Source organism: Triturus cristatus, chromosome 9 (genome assembly GCF_964204655.1).
Source record: "Triturus cristatus chromosome 9, aTriCri1.1, whole genome shotgun sequence".
Taxonomy (NCBI): domain Eukaryota; kingdom Metazoa; phylum Chordata; class Amphibia; order Caudata; family Salamandridae; genus Triturus; species Triturus cristatus.
Window position 1 is genome coordinate 684,473,045 of NC_140592.1, and position 16,644 is coordinate 684,489,688.

At 44.5% G+C, this 16,644-nt stretch overlaps 1 protein-coding gene across 4 annotated transcripts in view; it reads left to right on the top strand.

Moving 5' to 3' along the window:
• Positions 1-16,644, top strand: part of LOC146798496 (zinc finger FYVE domain-containing protein 1-like) — a 116,555-nt gene that overhangs the window by 53,089 nt on the left and 46,822 nt on the right. For all 4 annotated transcript variants that reach the window (XM_085625767.1, XM_085625766.1, XM_085625768.1 and 1 more), the window contains exons 4-5: positions 614-720; positions 2,143-2,251. In XM_085625767.1, coding sequence (XP_085481893.1) covers positions 614-720; positions 2,143-2,251 — 216 coding nt within the window. The remainder of the gene's footprint in view (positions 1-613; positions 721-2,142; positions 2,252-16,644) is intronic.

Sequence of the window (16,644 nt, forward strand, 5' to 3'; positions counted from 1 at the left end):
TAGGCATTTCTTAAATGTGAGAATCCATAGATGCAGTTGACTCGTGTGTTGGTATGATGGTGGTTTCAGCTAGATATGTGATGTTGCTTTTAGGGCTGATTACAAAGGCACATTGCATAAATGCTGATTCACTTTGTTCTGTGTGTACTCTGTGAGCAACAGACAGTGGGAAAGTGTTCCACAGCATCTCTGGTGCATGCAGTTTGATCAGTACTTTCCAGTGGTAGACGTTGAAGAGACCTAGTGTTGTTCAAAATTGCTAACAACTAATGCCCCCGCCCCGCATGACCTGCGGTTTCATGGAGCTCAGTTTCTGTGATTTGAGTCCTTTTCTAACAGACCCCAAAATCCCTGTTGCCCTTCACTTCAAACATGTAGTGTTTATAAACAATTTAATGTAAAAATGATCTTGTTGTGGTGAGTCTTTTTACTTGAATGACAGTTTTCTGAGTCATCTTCTCCAGTGACTGTAAAGCTTGCGTAGGATTCTTCTGACTGCTGATGCTTTTATCTCACATTGGTCATTTTCTCTGACTCTTGATACTGAAACTGCAACCTTACGCTTTGTACGAGAGTGATTTCTGATGGTCATTCTCCTCCTTGTGTCTTCCAGGCGCTAAGTGACCGCTTCTGTGGGGAGATCCAAGATGATAAAATTGCTCTTCATTCCTTCTTCCCGGATGAGTATTTCACCTGCTCCTCCATCTGTCTGAGCTGCCAGTGAGTACTGTAGCCTACTGAGACATCACCTAAAAGAACTCCTCACTTTGTATATCTTTTCAAACGAAACTCCCTAATAAGTGCCATAAGATTACTGTAAAGACACACTCTGCGTCTCTTCATTGGCGAGATACTTACCAGCCCTTCTTCCTTCTACCACTGGCCATTTAAATAAGGTGTCAGTCTTGATTTCACTTTTACTTACATCTTTGTATTTCTGTTAAAAATTAAGTATTTGCAATGTTGTGCAAAACGTTGGCAACACCAGTGTTAACATCCCTCTGATTCCTGCACCCTACCGTAATGCTTAATCCTGAAAGATCCAAAAGACAGTTTTTTTGTGTTTTCTATTAATTTTATTTTTAATGTTTATATAGCGCTTGTTCTGGGTGGCAGCCGATCATAGATGTTCATTTACACATCATACTCAAACACCTATAATCATCCGCCCCTCAGTAGGTTCTTTTGTCCTGCTTTTTTTTTTTTTTTCACATTTCTTGCCCCTGTCCCCTTTGCAGTTCCTACCCCCTTGTCCCATGTCATGGAGTTCCAGGTAACATTACAATTGGGCCTCTAAATGAAATAAGTTTTTGGGTCAGAGTGAGGTCTGAACTAGCGAGTTTTTAAATCTCCCAAAACTCTTTGACCTTGTCTTGAAGGCAGCAGATAAAGTCAAATGTCCTTGAAGTCTGAATTAGTCCCCTTCTGTATGTATGAGTTGGTATTTGGATAGCACAAACCTTGCTACGAAGCACTGTACATTAAATGAGGGGTGGTGGGCTTTCAGAGACAACCTTGGATCGTTTACATCAAGTAGGAATTACACAAATACATTTTACCAATTAATTTTTTAGGCACAGGGAGATTAAGTGATTTACACCGAATCGCACAATGATGTGCCGAGCACCGTGGATGGGATTCGAACTTACGTCCCCAGGCTCCACGGTCTGCTGCTCAAACCACTACGCTGCTGCTCCTTTCATTACACTTTGGTTGCCATCAGCTGATTCCATTAGCTCAACCAAGTAAAGGCAATCACTAAAAAGTGTGCCTTTGTGGTTGAAAGGGTTATCAGAACATTGGAATGTTGAGAGCTCTATTGAAGACAACGGAACAGCAGCGGCCTGTATAAACTGATGTAGGCCAGCTGCTCTCAATATTACAATGTCCTAATACACAGCCTCTGCCTCTCTCTTTTTTTCTGCCTCTCCAAAATATATTAATTTGGTAGAGGAAAACGAGTGGTGGAGCCTGTGCATCAGGCCACACAGCAGCCTTCCCCATCTCTCCTCCTGTAGCTCACAGTGTCACTAAAACCTCAAAAGGAGGGCGATCTCAACATTCCAATGCTCTACTAATTGGTATAAGATGTAGAATTATTATTGAACATTACTTTGAATGTGTTTTGTTTTCATCTGGCAGGATTCGATGCAAAAATGGAATGAACCACCTGAAGGATAACATTCCCCATGAGGCGGATAGTTTGTGCCAGTTTACTCACCAATACAACAACAAAGTGCTTATCTGTAAGGTAAATGAGAAGAAAGATAGTCGAAATGGGATTGCCTTGTTACATCAGCACATATTATCTGAGGAGTTTCTAACACGAGAAGCAGTCAGTGGGGCAGAATGGTGGGTTGCAAGATTCTCTAAATTCTCTTGTGGTCCAGAAAAGGAGGTTTTTTAATTGATGATAGTGGGATAAGAGACCCTATAACCAGGAGCTGGTGAGAAAATAAACATTCAGCCCAGAATAGTGTGCAATATGTCCAAGAATAAGTGCGCTAGCCCAGTTTTCTCTAAGCTCTATGTTAGGGTCCAGAAAAGGAGCTTATTTACTTGAAGATGTTGGGATAAGACACCCTATAACCAGAAAACCCCTAATAACCAGTTGAACAAAGAACTTTGGAGCGGTGCTTGATTCGTAAAAAAATAATAAGTGGCGGGACCCGTAATTTTTCTCAAAAGCTCATAGCCGACCCTCTGTAGCTGCCGAATGTCGGGATTACCGAATACCAAGGCTATCTAATCTTAATTCACTTTGTGCCTCCTTCATTCACCACCAGACACTCACTGCCCTCTTATCTCACCCTTGCAGGTTCCTTTGCATCAATGCTTTCTCTGTTTGTCACTGTTTTACCTTCATTCTGTTTTCCCTTCTTCACGTTTTTCTGCCTTTCTCTTGTTCTGGGTTAAAATCTGATGATGGAAAAAATCTCGGTCTGTAAAAACGAGTGGTGGTGGTCTCCACCTCCATTCACGAGTTCACTGACCAGGAGCTACTGATACAGGGCTGAATAAAAAAAAAAAATGAACTGACAATCTAGAGCTCCAGTAACAAGGAGCTGCCCAGGTAGGTCCCTAATAACAAAGAGCTTGCCAGCTTGAACCTTCATGGCTCAGAACTGGAGGGTGAGGCTTAGCTCTTAGAGCCTATGCATGAGCTGAGCATGTAAAATGTTTGCCATCTAAATCATACAGGAAACATCACTGATAAAGTCTCTTAAAAAATAACCAAAAGTGCATATGTTTAACTTGTGGACGTTTTCACATTAATATGTTTTAAACATGAACTTAGACCCTTTCCTGCACCCACCCTCACGACAGTGCCATTAGTGAACTAAGTGGAAAGATAGTTGTCCTGTGAACCCTGGCCCAGATTCTTATAGATAGTAGCCTAATAAACGCAATATGTTTTTGTACAGCTGGTATTCTGAACTCACATATTTGAAGGTGTGTATCTTTCATTCTTACCTCAAATGTAATGCTTTGTTTTCACTTCTTTGTGCAGCGAGTTTCGATACTGTATCCCATGATATTTTACTCCAACGATGGGCAGCAAACTGGGTGGGATTATCGCATTGATGTGGTTTACTTCCTTTTTGAATCTCGGAGAGCAGGCCGTTTGGATGAAGCCCTAATTTTTGGATGTTAAGACTCTTTTAAGTGAGTAGTGGGGAGTCCAACCCTATGTAACATCTATATGTCCCCACTTGCATTTTTAGTGGAATCTTGTGACATTAAAATCACCTCTTATGTCGATGATACTCGGTTACTGCTCTCTTATGAGGGCGATTCCACCTCAGCTAAGGAGATTTTCTCAGCCTATATGAGGGCAGTCGTCAGCTGGCTAAGATCCAATAACCTGCTGCAATGCAATCTGGACAAAACACAGATTCTGCTTTTTGGCCCCAATCCATTGCCTGGATGGACTGGATTTTGGCTGAGGTACTGTCAAGCTCTCCCATCTCCCACAGAGGTGGCTAGGAATTTAGGGGTGCTGTTTGATTGTCATCTTTCACGTTAGGCCCAGGTTTCTTCTGTAGTGAAGATGTGTTTTTAGATAATGAAAGCGTTGAAAAAGTTTTTGGCCTGTCTCCCATGGGAAGCACAGAAAATAGTTGTCCAAGTACTGATTTATCTAGATTGGACTATTACAATGTTTTGTATCTGGGTCTGCCAGCTACCTAATGCAGGGCTTGCTAGTTGTGCAAAATACCACAGCATGCCTCCTCCGGTTGGCAAGAGAATTGTATTCAAGGCTGGAATGTTACCTTATCGGGCCTTTCATGGAAAGGTACCACAGTATTTCAATACTAGGATAGGCAATACGGCCCTCCCAAAGCCTTGCACTCGGGGGATGCATGGCTGATAATGTTCTTTCGTTCTAAAAGGCTGAAATGAGGAAGATCCAACACCAGTTTATAAAAATAACATCCTACTTTTATAGAAATTTAGATACCAAGATCATCGTAATCTGTAAGTACTTTCCGAGTTATGAATTGTTTTTACAGTTTTCAGAAATGGACACAGTGCATTTTCTGGATAAGTAATGTTATCCTATAGAGGAAAAAATTGTATTGCATTCAAGCACTTGCCAATGACTCACAGGGCTGTTATACAGGCTTTGAGATGAGTATGGTGCAAGGTCCGAGGCCACACCAATAGGTCACCTCAAGAAGTTCTGGGGTGTCTGGGTGCAGAAGCGCATCACAGCGTTCAGGGACCCATTCACTTCAGTGGTAGAACGGTCCAGTTGCAAAGAGGCTGCAAGCTGGGGCTGGGGTACCAGTCTGGGGGACTCGACCCTTGAGATCCTCATGCACATGGACACTTTGGTCCACTTCTCCTCGGCCTGTGGGGCTTGGGTGCAGTCGTGTCTTTTGGGGTCAGATTCCGGTGCAGGAGTTTCTCACAGTTGGAGGGGGCATTATTATTATTATTATTAATGAGTTTTATAACGCGCCTGGTTACCCTTGGGCATCCCCGCGCTCATCCAGAGAGAGACGTCATAACATGAGGCACTAGGAGTTAGGCAGGAAACAAGTAAGTTTTTAACAACTTGCAGAAACGCAGGAAACTTGATTCCAAGCGTAGATAAAGTGGAAGGGAGTTCCACAGAGTGGCCACATTGAAGGAGAATCTTCTGCCCCCAGATCTTGCCTTCCTTATTCTCGTGACCTGCAGCAGATGTTGATGGTCCGATCGAAGGGAACGAGAGGCTTTGTAGGGTTGCACCATATCCCGTAGGATGGGAGGGCCTTTCCCCTGCAAGATTTTATAGGCCATGCAGAGTGCCTTAAATTTCACCCTCTCCCTAACGGGAAGCCAGTGCAACGCCTTCAGCGCAGGTCGAGCAGACTGACGCCTGGGGAGATCCATCAAGAGCCTCGCGGCCGCGTTCTGCACCTGCTGTAATTTGTTTAAGGTGGACTCTGGGGCCCCCAGAAACAGCACATTACTAAAGTCCAGCCGGGAGATGATAAGCCCCTGAACAAGTAACCTCCTAGAGACCACAGGGAGGAGAGGTAGAATCTTCCTGGCTGAGCGGAGCAGACCAAAACACACGCCTGCGGTCTTTTTAGCGTGAGTCTTAAAGGTGAGGTCCTGCTCCAACCACACCCCCAAACTCTTGATCTCCTGTCTGGGGGTGGGAGCCACTCCCAGGCAACTGGGCCAGCTACCCGGAGACAGGGTAGGAGGGGAATTCCCCAATATCATCAATTCAGTTTTGGAGCCGTTAAGCTTGAGGGCTGAGCTGCACATCCACGTGTAGATCTTATCCAGACACGTATGCAGCTGATCGGGATGGTAAGATGACTGGGGAAGGCCTACCACCAGCTGGGTATCATCAGCATAGCTGATAATCTTGACACCCAGGGGCAGTATCTCATTCTCCAGGGGGGCCATATAAATGTTAAATAAAGTAGGGCTCAACGAAGAGCCCTGTGGCACACCACACTGGAGAGGAACCGATGAAGATTTCATATGGCCTTCCCACACCTCAAACGTACGGCCAGCCAAAAAGGAAGAGAACCACTTCAGGGCCAGCCCGGAGACCCCCACCCCCGACAGTCGTTGGAGAAGCACTTGATGGTCCACAGTGTCAAATGCCGCACTGAGGTCGAGGAGGATCACTGCCACTGATCCCCCTGTATCCAGAATGCTCCTGGCATTCTCCACGAATGCCAGCAGGGCAGTATCGGCATGCAGGACATGAGTGAAAACACGACATGACACACTCCTGTGTGTCATGCCAAAGTCACTGCATCTAATATATGTAAAGTCTCCCCTTCTATGAGGCCTTGAGCCCTAAGGCAAGGTGAATTATATTTTATGTGATACATATCTGCAGAGCAGATATGCCCCTGTGAGGTCTAGTTCTATTACTAGATATTGCAAGTGAGCAGGGAAGCCATTTTAAGGTATGTACTGGGCACTGGTCAGAATGAGTTACCCAGCGACATAATGGCTTCACTGAAATATATGGTGTTCAAACACCTCATATTAATAAACCTACACTGATTACAGTGATAGATTGGTTAACACAAGCACCCAGAGGGTACCTTAGAGGTACTCCCTTAACCCTATTAGCCCTCTAGTGTGCAAGCTGACTAGTTCAGTCCAGCTTGCGGCCACAGATGAGTTTCTGACCCACAAGGGTGAGAACCTTCACACTCAGAGAAGGTCAGGAACAATGCCTGCTCTGGAGAGAGGTATTATCACCTCCTCCTCCAGGAAGACTGTTAAGAAGCATTCCAAAGCAGAGGGATTTGAAGACCCCACTACCTTCTGGTATGCAAGTCTGATTTCTCTCACAGGACAGGATGCCGCCCCCTGCCCTGAAGTCATCTGGCACCAGGACAGGTGGGAAAATTCGCTTATCAGGAGGCATGCAGAAAGAGGCTTAAAGGCGGCGACTGTAAGTCCAGTCTCGGCAAACCCAAGTGTGGGCTTAGCTCTTGTGGGTCTGGGGACCCCATTGGCACCGTCACCTCCCTTGAACTCGGGCTCTGGTGCATAGGTGTTTGGAGACGTCGGGTGGCGGCGGTCGCAGACTCATTCTTGTCTTGGTTTCTGCTGCAGAGGGGCAAAACGGGACAGCTGGGCCACTCACGAAATGGGTCTCAGTGTCACTAAAGTCCCTGTCTTCTTCAACCTTGGTGTCTGAACTGGGCTCAACAAACCTTGGCTGCTGTTAGGGTTCTGGTACCCGTGTATTGGTCCTGTTTGGCTCAGGTAGGTCCTGGTGTCCTCCCACTCGGTGGGGAGACAGATCTAACCTTCAGGAGCTCAGGGTCCTCTTCCTGGGGAGCTGCTTCGTCGGGCTGGCTGGGGAGTGGGAGCTCGGTGGATCACACCCTGCGTCTTTGGTGCCTGAGGATTTAGGGGAGTAGCTCCTCTACTCCAAGGGAATTTCTTCATGCAATTGGTGAACCACTGGCAGCCCTTCGAGTTTCTTGGAGACTGCACAGCTGCAGGACGAGTCTGCTTCTTCCACGATTGTTGGGGGCAGCAGTCAGGCTGGCAGGGTTGGCGTCAAGTCAGCCGTTGCTCCTCGGTTCTCGTGACAGGACTCTTCTTGTCCACTCCTTCTCTTGATTCATTGGAATCTGAAGTCCTGTTATCATGAGTCCTCTATATAATCAATTTAGGGGTGTTAAGAGGAGTGAGGGGTAGTAGCCAATGGGCTACTTACACCTGGGGTCACTAAACTGCCTAGTTGACCACCTCCTGTGGGCATTACCCTGGCTCAGAATTTCTAATTCCACCACACACAATATGGTGGCATACCTAAAGTTGGGTTCACGTCAGACTGTGTCACTCTAGAGGTGTGCCCAGCCTGGCAGAGCATCACACCTCCTGATAAGCGAATTTTCCCACCTGTCCTGGTGCCAGATGACTTCAGGGCAGGGGGCGGCATCCTGTCCTGTGAGAGAAATCAGACTTGCATACCAGAAGGTAGTGGGGTCTTCAAATCCCTCTGCTTTGGAATGCTTCTTAACAGTCTTCCTGGAGGAGGAGGTGATAATACCTCTCTCCAGAGCAGGCATTGTTCCTGACCTTCTCTGAGTGTGAAGGTTCTCACCCTTGTGGGTCAGAAACTCATCTGTGGCCGCAAGCTGGACTGAACTAGTCAGCTTGCACACTAGAGGGCTAATAGGGTTAAGGGAGTACCTCTAAGGTACCCTCTGGGTGCTTGTGTTAACCAATCTATCACTGTAATCAGTGTAGGTTTATTAATATGAGGTGTTTGAACACCATATATTTCAGTGAAGCCATTATGTCGCTGGGTAACTCATTCTGACCAGTGCCCAGTACATACCTTAAAATGGCTTCCCTGCTCACTTGCAATATCTAGTAATAGAACTAGACCTCACAGGGGCATATCTGCTCTGCAGATATGTATCACATAAAATATAATTCACCTTGCCTTAGGGCTCAAGGCCTCATAGAAGGGGAGACTTTACATATATTAGATGCAGTGACTTTGGCATGACACACAGGAGTGTGTCATGTCGTGTTTTCACTCATGTCCTTCAACAATTGTAGCACTATTAGACAATTAAACACACTTTTTTTTAGGGAAGGAGCACTGGCATGGAGATCTTTTTAGCAGGCCTCAGTGCACTGTCAATCAAAAATCAGCAGCTGGTAGCTAAAAAGGGAGCAAGACGTGGGGGGTAACTGCAACAAATGCACAGTTCTCTACAGTAGACTTACTATGTTTTCTTCACTAAAGAGAAATTAGTTTGCTTCATACATCTTAATGGGTTGAATGTCAGCTGTAAAAAACATGTTGGCATCTTGCAGACCTCATGGGAGAATCTCAGTTTTACCTACTCTGTTTTTCATCCTTCGCAGTTTGATTAAAATGTGTAACACTGGTTTGGTAAACCTGCTATTTATGCACCGAGAGATGATTAACTTTATTTTGTGTGCTGTATAAATTGTGTACACAAATGGGGAAAGCAGTGCATACAGCCAGTGCATACAGAAAAATAGTTTTTAATAACTAAGAACATAAATGATTTTAGAAAAATGTACAGTGATATAAAAACATAAAAATATGCAGGAACAATTGTTGCAGCATCTCATATAATTTTGTGCAGTGGTTGATAGATAGCTAATTATTTCAGATATGAGCTGATTTCTAACCTGCTTAGTAATAAAAGGACAAGAGTTTATTCGAAAGCCAGTGACACTGGCCTTGAGCATGTTTACCAAAGTGGAAGGGCCCGATAACCCAATACAGAAATGTCTGGATAGGTGGAAGCCAGTGAAATAGAAAAGTGATAAGCCTGTAAAACAGGTCGCCTTAACCAGAACCAGTGAAATAGGCATTGGACATCCAGGAACACGCACAGCCGGACCCTGATAAATAGGAGCTAGGGAAATATTACTCTAATATTAAGTCAGTGTTGACATATGACCACTATAGGTAGGAGGGCTGACATAGAATAATGATAGCCAGCCCTTTGTGGAATTAAAATGGTGAAATAGGACACAGGCAAGCTTGAGACATTGTTTGAAGACCTTGAAAATAAGAGACTAGCATGATAGATATAATAATCTCAACCATTTTGAATCGCTCACCATCCCCGATAGTAATGTATGTTGACTCCCATTTTCCTTCTAAACAGTCAAGAGAGCTCTTTAAACACAGTAGGCTCTTGCAAACTTTGCACGCCCATTCTTTTGTGCTGTCTCACAGTCAAGCAGTTCATTTTGGTACTATGCTTAATCTGTACCCTTCATATCGTGGAGCGGCAGCTAATAAAGAGGAGTGTCAATGGCGACAAGTGAGACAATGCAGATCGGGTTACCACTTCGAATGCCAAATGGTATGGTCAAGAGCTGTGTTGACGATGAAGAATGAAATATTGCCAAGAAAATAGACACAGCAGTATGACCTTTAGGTGCTGTAACTTCTGAATTCTTCCTCTCTTGAGGCAGGTCTTTGGAAAGAGCAAAGCAAGGGCTTCCATATAGATTAATCACATCAGAGCTCGTATGAATATATGTAAACGTTTAGGTATGTGTAGCGTGCATAACTAGCTAGAGAGCAGCGGAGCTCTAAACGGATGCTAGTGCTGTGTTATGGCTCGGGATCATATACAAACAGTATGTTTGCAGATTATAGTGAATCCCATACGGCGATATAGCGGTATGTGAATAGGTGAGTTTTCAGTGAACGTCTGTAACTCCAGTACTAGTCCATGCGCAGCTCTAACCCTGAGGCAGCCCCAAATTTCTACTATTTTTGCCTTCCGTTAATTGTCAGATCACTCAATGGATACATTTGACGATCTTTGCCATGATCCATGCCACTATTAACTCCTTCAGGAAACATTGGTTGCTGAGATACAAAGATAGCTGCTTAGATGTCAACTCTTCACTTCCCGAATAGTTAACCTGCCGCCTTTCAAAACAAATAGGCTGCCTGCATAAGGAGCTGTATTAGATGTTGAACAGCTGGTCAATTAATAGCGATGTTAATGTCACATTATTAAGAAAAGTATAGGAACACACAACTGTCTGCTAGTCTGTGTCCGATCTTAAATACTGCAGCCAATTTGCTATAACCCAGTCTGAATTCTTCACCTTACATGAATTGGAACTGCCATGAACTCCCTAGTGGGTACTTTTCACCTGTCTAGGGATTGAAATGTGTGGTTGGACTAGATTGACATGCTGGTGAGAAACATTAGGATGAACTTGCGCTCCTAGTATCAGATGTACACATTCTGAGGTTCTTCTACAGTTCTGGCCGCACTGCAGGCACTAGTTGCAGCTACTGACAGGACGTGGCCAAATGTTGTGAAGTTTGCTTCTACTTCTCTTGATGATGACCACAGATTCGCTTGTCTCAACCCTTGTGTTTTACACAATTGGAATATGTGTCTAACCCCAAGTGTAGACCTGACTGGTACTGGTGAAAACACCCTGCAGTGCTAAACGTAACTAGTCACATGTTGTTAAGTGTTTGTTAATGTGCGCTGCCTTTTTGTGGTTGCAAATTTAATAGATCAGCGATGGCCTAATAGGCACAGCCTGAATTAGGACCTGAATACTTCTGGGACCTGGTTCCTCTCCTGACATGTGGCAATTATGCCTTGGTTTAAATAGGGCAAAACCAAAGGGGATGATGGACGGAGTGTTGAACATTGCAAGCCCTCACCCCCAGTCAACTGATCTAGGTTTAATCCATCATCATTCTTTAGCTCACTCCGCCACCCCAGTTCAGACATGGCCATATGCAAATCAGTCTGACCCTGTGCCTCATAGGAGCAGTCCAGCCCGAACTGCCAAGCCATGTCTTCCCCGGACCGGAAACAAGCATTCTGGGACCAGTTTCTGGCTAATCAGCCGTCATCAGCCAGGCTAGCTTGAATCCAGTGGCAAAGTGAGCAAGGGACCCACCTCTGGGCATACCCTGCCAACTTAGGATGCTTGTTTCCAGTTCAGGGAGGACCTGGCCTGGCAGTTCGGGCTGGACTGTTCCCATGGGGCACAGGGTCAAGACTGATTTGCATATGGCTGGGTCCAAACTGGAATGGCATGGTGAGCAAAAAAACGATGGATTTAGGCCCAGATCTCTGTACTGGGGTGAATGTATGACATCGTTCTGCATTCTGTCCATCAACAGTTCTTTTTGCATTTGTCACCCCGAGTGGGACGGGTATGCTCAGACGTGGGTCCCGTGCTCTCCATGCCACTGGAATCAAGCTATCTTGGCTGAAGAGGGGTGAAACCCCGAAACCGGTCCTAGGATGCTCGTTTCCAGTCCAGGGAGGACCTGGCTTGGCAGCTCGGGCTGGACTGTTCCCATGAGGCACAGGGTCAAGACTGATTTGCATATGGCTGGGTTCAAACTGGAACGGGGCATGGTGAGCAAAAAAACGATGGATTTAGGCCCAGATCTCTGTACTGGGGTGAATGTATAAACATTGTTCTGTATTCTGTCCATCAACTGTTGTTTTTGCATTGGTTTAAATAGGGAACGCCATGATTTGTTACTCAATGATTTACTATTTGCTTTTGGAAGCCAGGCAGTCTTCAGATGCTGGTTTGAGGTTCTCACTGCATTGCATACAGAAATCAGGATTGCGCTCTTGCCCTAGCGTTTTCTAAACTATTTCATAGCTCATTTCCTTCCTGATTTTCCATGCTGGCTCAATTTAAATTCAGTTTTGTCCATTTATTGTCGTTCATTTTTGCACGGTTTTCCTGTTATTGTGTTATTTTATTGCTGTAAACCTTCAGCTGTGCTTCTTTTGGTGGTTGCAAGACTTCACCTGTTGTGTACAAAGTTATGGTGGCGATTTGCCTTTTGGATGTTTGTACGTCACCCATAAGAGACCAGCGGACTTCAGTGGTTTAAACAGTGGTGTGTCTTTGTTGAATAATTGCCTTATTTTTGTTTGCATGCTCGCCTGAAACCTACGAATTTCCACTGCATCTTTAAGGGAAACTTTCCAGTTCACAGTTACTTGTAGTATGCCAATCTCAATTAGATTGTTGATTAATACTTTATTGTTTTTAGTTGAAGGATCTGTGTTTCAGAGTTCCCCATATATTGTTCTTTGATATATTGTGTTGAACATCGTCCTGTTCCTGGCGTAGGAATTCAGCTTAACATGCTTGGGTCTTGGAAGCTGAGCAACAACCTACTGTCAAACAGAGCCAGTGCATTTTCCAAGTTCAGATTTCCATCCAATCAGGTTAGGCAGAGTTCCTACCTCAGAAATGAGGTTGAGCAAAGGGCTGGTACCTACCTGACACCAGGCAGTTAAATTCCTTCCCTAGGGTCTCCTCTTTCAGGAAAACCATGTTTATCCCCTATTAAGAGAATGAGAGGATGGAACCAGAGAGTGGAAGAAGTGGGGCCTGGGCTGCTTTATAATTTTTCTTTGGCCAGCAGCCGTCTTGCGTGTTACTTTCACAGTTCATAATAATAGTTGTCTGCAGTTATCCAAGGACTGATGTATCAACAATGATTGCAGCCACATTTCCGCTGTTACTCATTCCAGTGTTTGCTATAATTATTCCAATCTAGATAATGTTTCCGAACGTTCACACCCATTTTACATAAATAAACAAGAGTGACCTAAGGCTATTGAACTGAATTTACCATGGTCATGCCAGTAGACATTTGCTAGTCCAATACAGCCCCTAAACTAGACACAAACTTGCCACTACTAAGGACTTGGACAAAGCAGTCAGAGAGTTACCCACTCAAGGGTGCACTGTAGAAAGATCAGTTAAGAATCTTCTCTATCCTGGGATGCATCCAGTGTTTATCTACACACTGGGTCTACTCTACAGTTTAAGGAAATCCTGTGAAGAGAAACATTTAGGAGATATTTTGGGACAAAGATCAAACATCCGGTATGATCATCTGCACAGTGGGTTGGGGATTCACAGTTAGCAAATACAGCTCGATAGGAAAGAGATCTGTCTTGAATTTCTTTTAATAAGGGAGGAAGTAGGTCTAAAGAATGGAGACTGAAATTCTGCCTTCTCTCCTTTGTAGACGGATTCAGGGGTCCACCAGAGTGTGGCCCAATATGGAGTACAAGGATCTAGTAAGACTACAAAGTATGATTTTGTTTTTCAGGAAAGGAGGTGAGAATTCCTTGACAATCTGATGGACCGTGCGAGGAACCTTAAAGTACATTCAGCAACTAACTAAAAACTATTGAAGGAAGCACAAAAGGGGGTATTCACTGTCAAAGGTGCAGCATTTTTAAATTGTCAATCATAGGTGTCATTTAGGCAGCACAGGTATTCTGTAAACTGACATATTTATTTGTCTGTTTATTTGAAGCTTTATTTGGTAGCGAGGGGATTTCTATTTCAAGGTGGCTGGAATTTGACTCATTATTCGAATGCCCTCTGAAGCCCCGTCCCCCACCATACCACCCAAAACTACCGATACCATTAGCATCAGTTATTCCAGGGGTGAGGTTTACTGCTGCTTATAAGTACCATTACTTGACCGATCTGGATTAATGGGGACTCATAATGCAGCCGAGAGTATTCCCTTTTGGGTAGTGCACACCGCTTAAAGTCTTGTAAAAAAATCCTCCTCTTATCAAGCATGGGCATGTTAAAGATTGATTGTGTGACATTGATGTCTAATGTAGGAGGTGAGACCCTTTTCGATGTTCATTTGACGCCTTTTCCATGCCTTTGTTTGAAGATTTGGTATTTAAGCATTTGTTGAACCACTTGTAGTTTGATTTGAGTGTCAGGTTTGGGGTCAGGACATAGCACTGTGTGGGGTCTTTTATAGGTTGGCTGATTGTTGAGGTAGGCAATCACTGAGCATAGATTCCGGATTGGTGTATTATGGGTGGGCAGCAATCACAAGCATTTTGTGCCTTTCCACAAGTACGCTTTGTGAACCTTAAAGACAACCTTGAACTTGATCCTTTCAACCACCGGGAGCCTTAAACAGCCTTTAGTGTTGGTTGATTGTAGTAGTTTTTGCTAAGGTTTGGGCACATTCTGGCTGCCTTGTTTTACAACCTTTGAAGTCGGTCAATGTATATGACTGCAGGGGATGCCCGTGCCTTTGTTGAATCAACTGCTGGGTAGTGGGACAGGACTTCAGGTCCCAGCCTCCTTCGCGGCAACTCCGACGCCCGCATCACGCGCCTGGATGTGCTTTAAAGGCTCTGGAGGGCTCCCGTAGCGCGGGACGCCCAGGACACGCACAGCCGGACCCTGATAAATAGGAGCTAGGGAATAATTACTCTAATATTAAGTCAGTGTTGACATATGACCACTATAGGTAGGAGGGCTGACATAGAATAATGATAGCCAGCCCTTTGTGGAATTAAAATGGTGAAATAGGACACAGGCAAGCTTGAGACATTGTTTGAAGACCTTGAAAATAAGAGACTAGCATGATAGATATAATAATCTCAACCATTTTGAATCACTCACCATCCCCGATAGTAATGTATGTTGACTCCCATTTTCCTTCTAAACAGTCAAGAGAGCTCTTTAAACACAGTAGGCTCTTGCAAACTTTGCACGCCCATTCTTTTGTGCTGTCTCACAGTCAAGCAGTTCATTTTGGTACTATGCTTAATCTGTACCCTTCATATCGTGGAGCGGCAGCTAATAAAGAGGAGTGTCAATGGCGACAAGTGAGACAATGCAGATCGGGTTACCACTTCGAATGCCAAATGGTATGGTCAAGAGCTGTGTTGACGATGAAGAATGAAATATTGCCAAGAAAATAGACACAGCAGTATGACCTTTAGGTGCTGTAACTTCTGAATTCTTCCTCTCTTGAGGCAGGTCTTTGGGAAGAGCAAAGCAAGGGCTTCCATATAGATTAATCACATCAGAGCTCGTATGAATATATGTAAACGTCTAGGTATGTGTAGCGTGCATAACTAGCTAGAGAGCAGCGGAGCTCTAAACGGATGGTAGTGCTGTGTTATGGCTCGGGATCATATACAAACAGTATGTTTGCAGATTATAGTGAATCCCGTACGGTGATATAGCGGTATGTGAATAGGTGAGTTTTCAGTGAACGTCTGTAACTCCAGTACTAGTCCATGCGCAGCTCTAACCCTGAGGCAGCCCCAAATTTCTACTATTTTTGCCTTCCGTTAATTGTCAGATCACTCAATGGATACATTTGACGATCTTTGCCATGATCCATGCCACTATTAACTCCATCAGGAAACATTGGTTGCTGAGATACAAAGATAGCTGCTTAGATGTCAACTCTTCACTTCCCGAATAGTTAACCTGCCGCCTTTCAAAACAAATAGGCTGCCTGCATAAGGAGCTGTATTAGATGTTGAATAGCTGGTCAATTAATAGCGATGTTAATGTCACATTATTAAGAAAAGTATAGGAACACACAACTGTCTGCTAGTCTGTGTCCGATCTTAAATACTGCAGCCAATTTGCTATAACCCAGTCTGAATTCTTCACCTTACATGAATTGGAACTGCCACGAACTCCCTAGTGGGTACTTTTCACCTGTCTAGGGATTGAAATGTGTGGTTGGACTAGATTGACATGCTGGTGAGAAACATTAGGATGAACTTGCGCTCCTAGTATCAGATGTACACATTCTGAGGTTCTTCTACAGTTCTGGCCGCACTGCAGGCACTAGTTGCAGCTACTGACAGGACGTGGCCAAATGTTGTGAAGTTTGCTTCTACTTCTCTTGGTGATGACCACAGATTCGCTTGTCTCAACCCTTGTGTTTTACACAATTGGAATATGTGTCTAACCCCAAGTGTAGACCTGACTGGTACTGGTGAAAACACCCTGCAGTGCTAAACGTAACTAGTCACATGTTGTTAAGTGTTTGTTAATGTGCGCTGCCTTTTTGTGGTTGCAAATTTAATAGATCAGCGATGGCCTAATAGGCACAGCCTGAATTAGGACCTGAATACTTCTGGGACCTGGTTCCTCTCCTGACATGTGGCAATTATGCCTTGGTTTAAATAGGGCAAAACCAAAGGGGATGATGGACGGAGTGTTGAACATTGCAAGCACTCACCCCCAGTCAACTGATCTAGGTTTAATCCATCATCATTCTTTAGCTCACTCCGCCACCCCAGTTCAGACATGGCCATATGCAAATCAGTCTGACCCTGTGCCTCA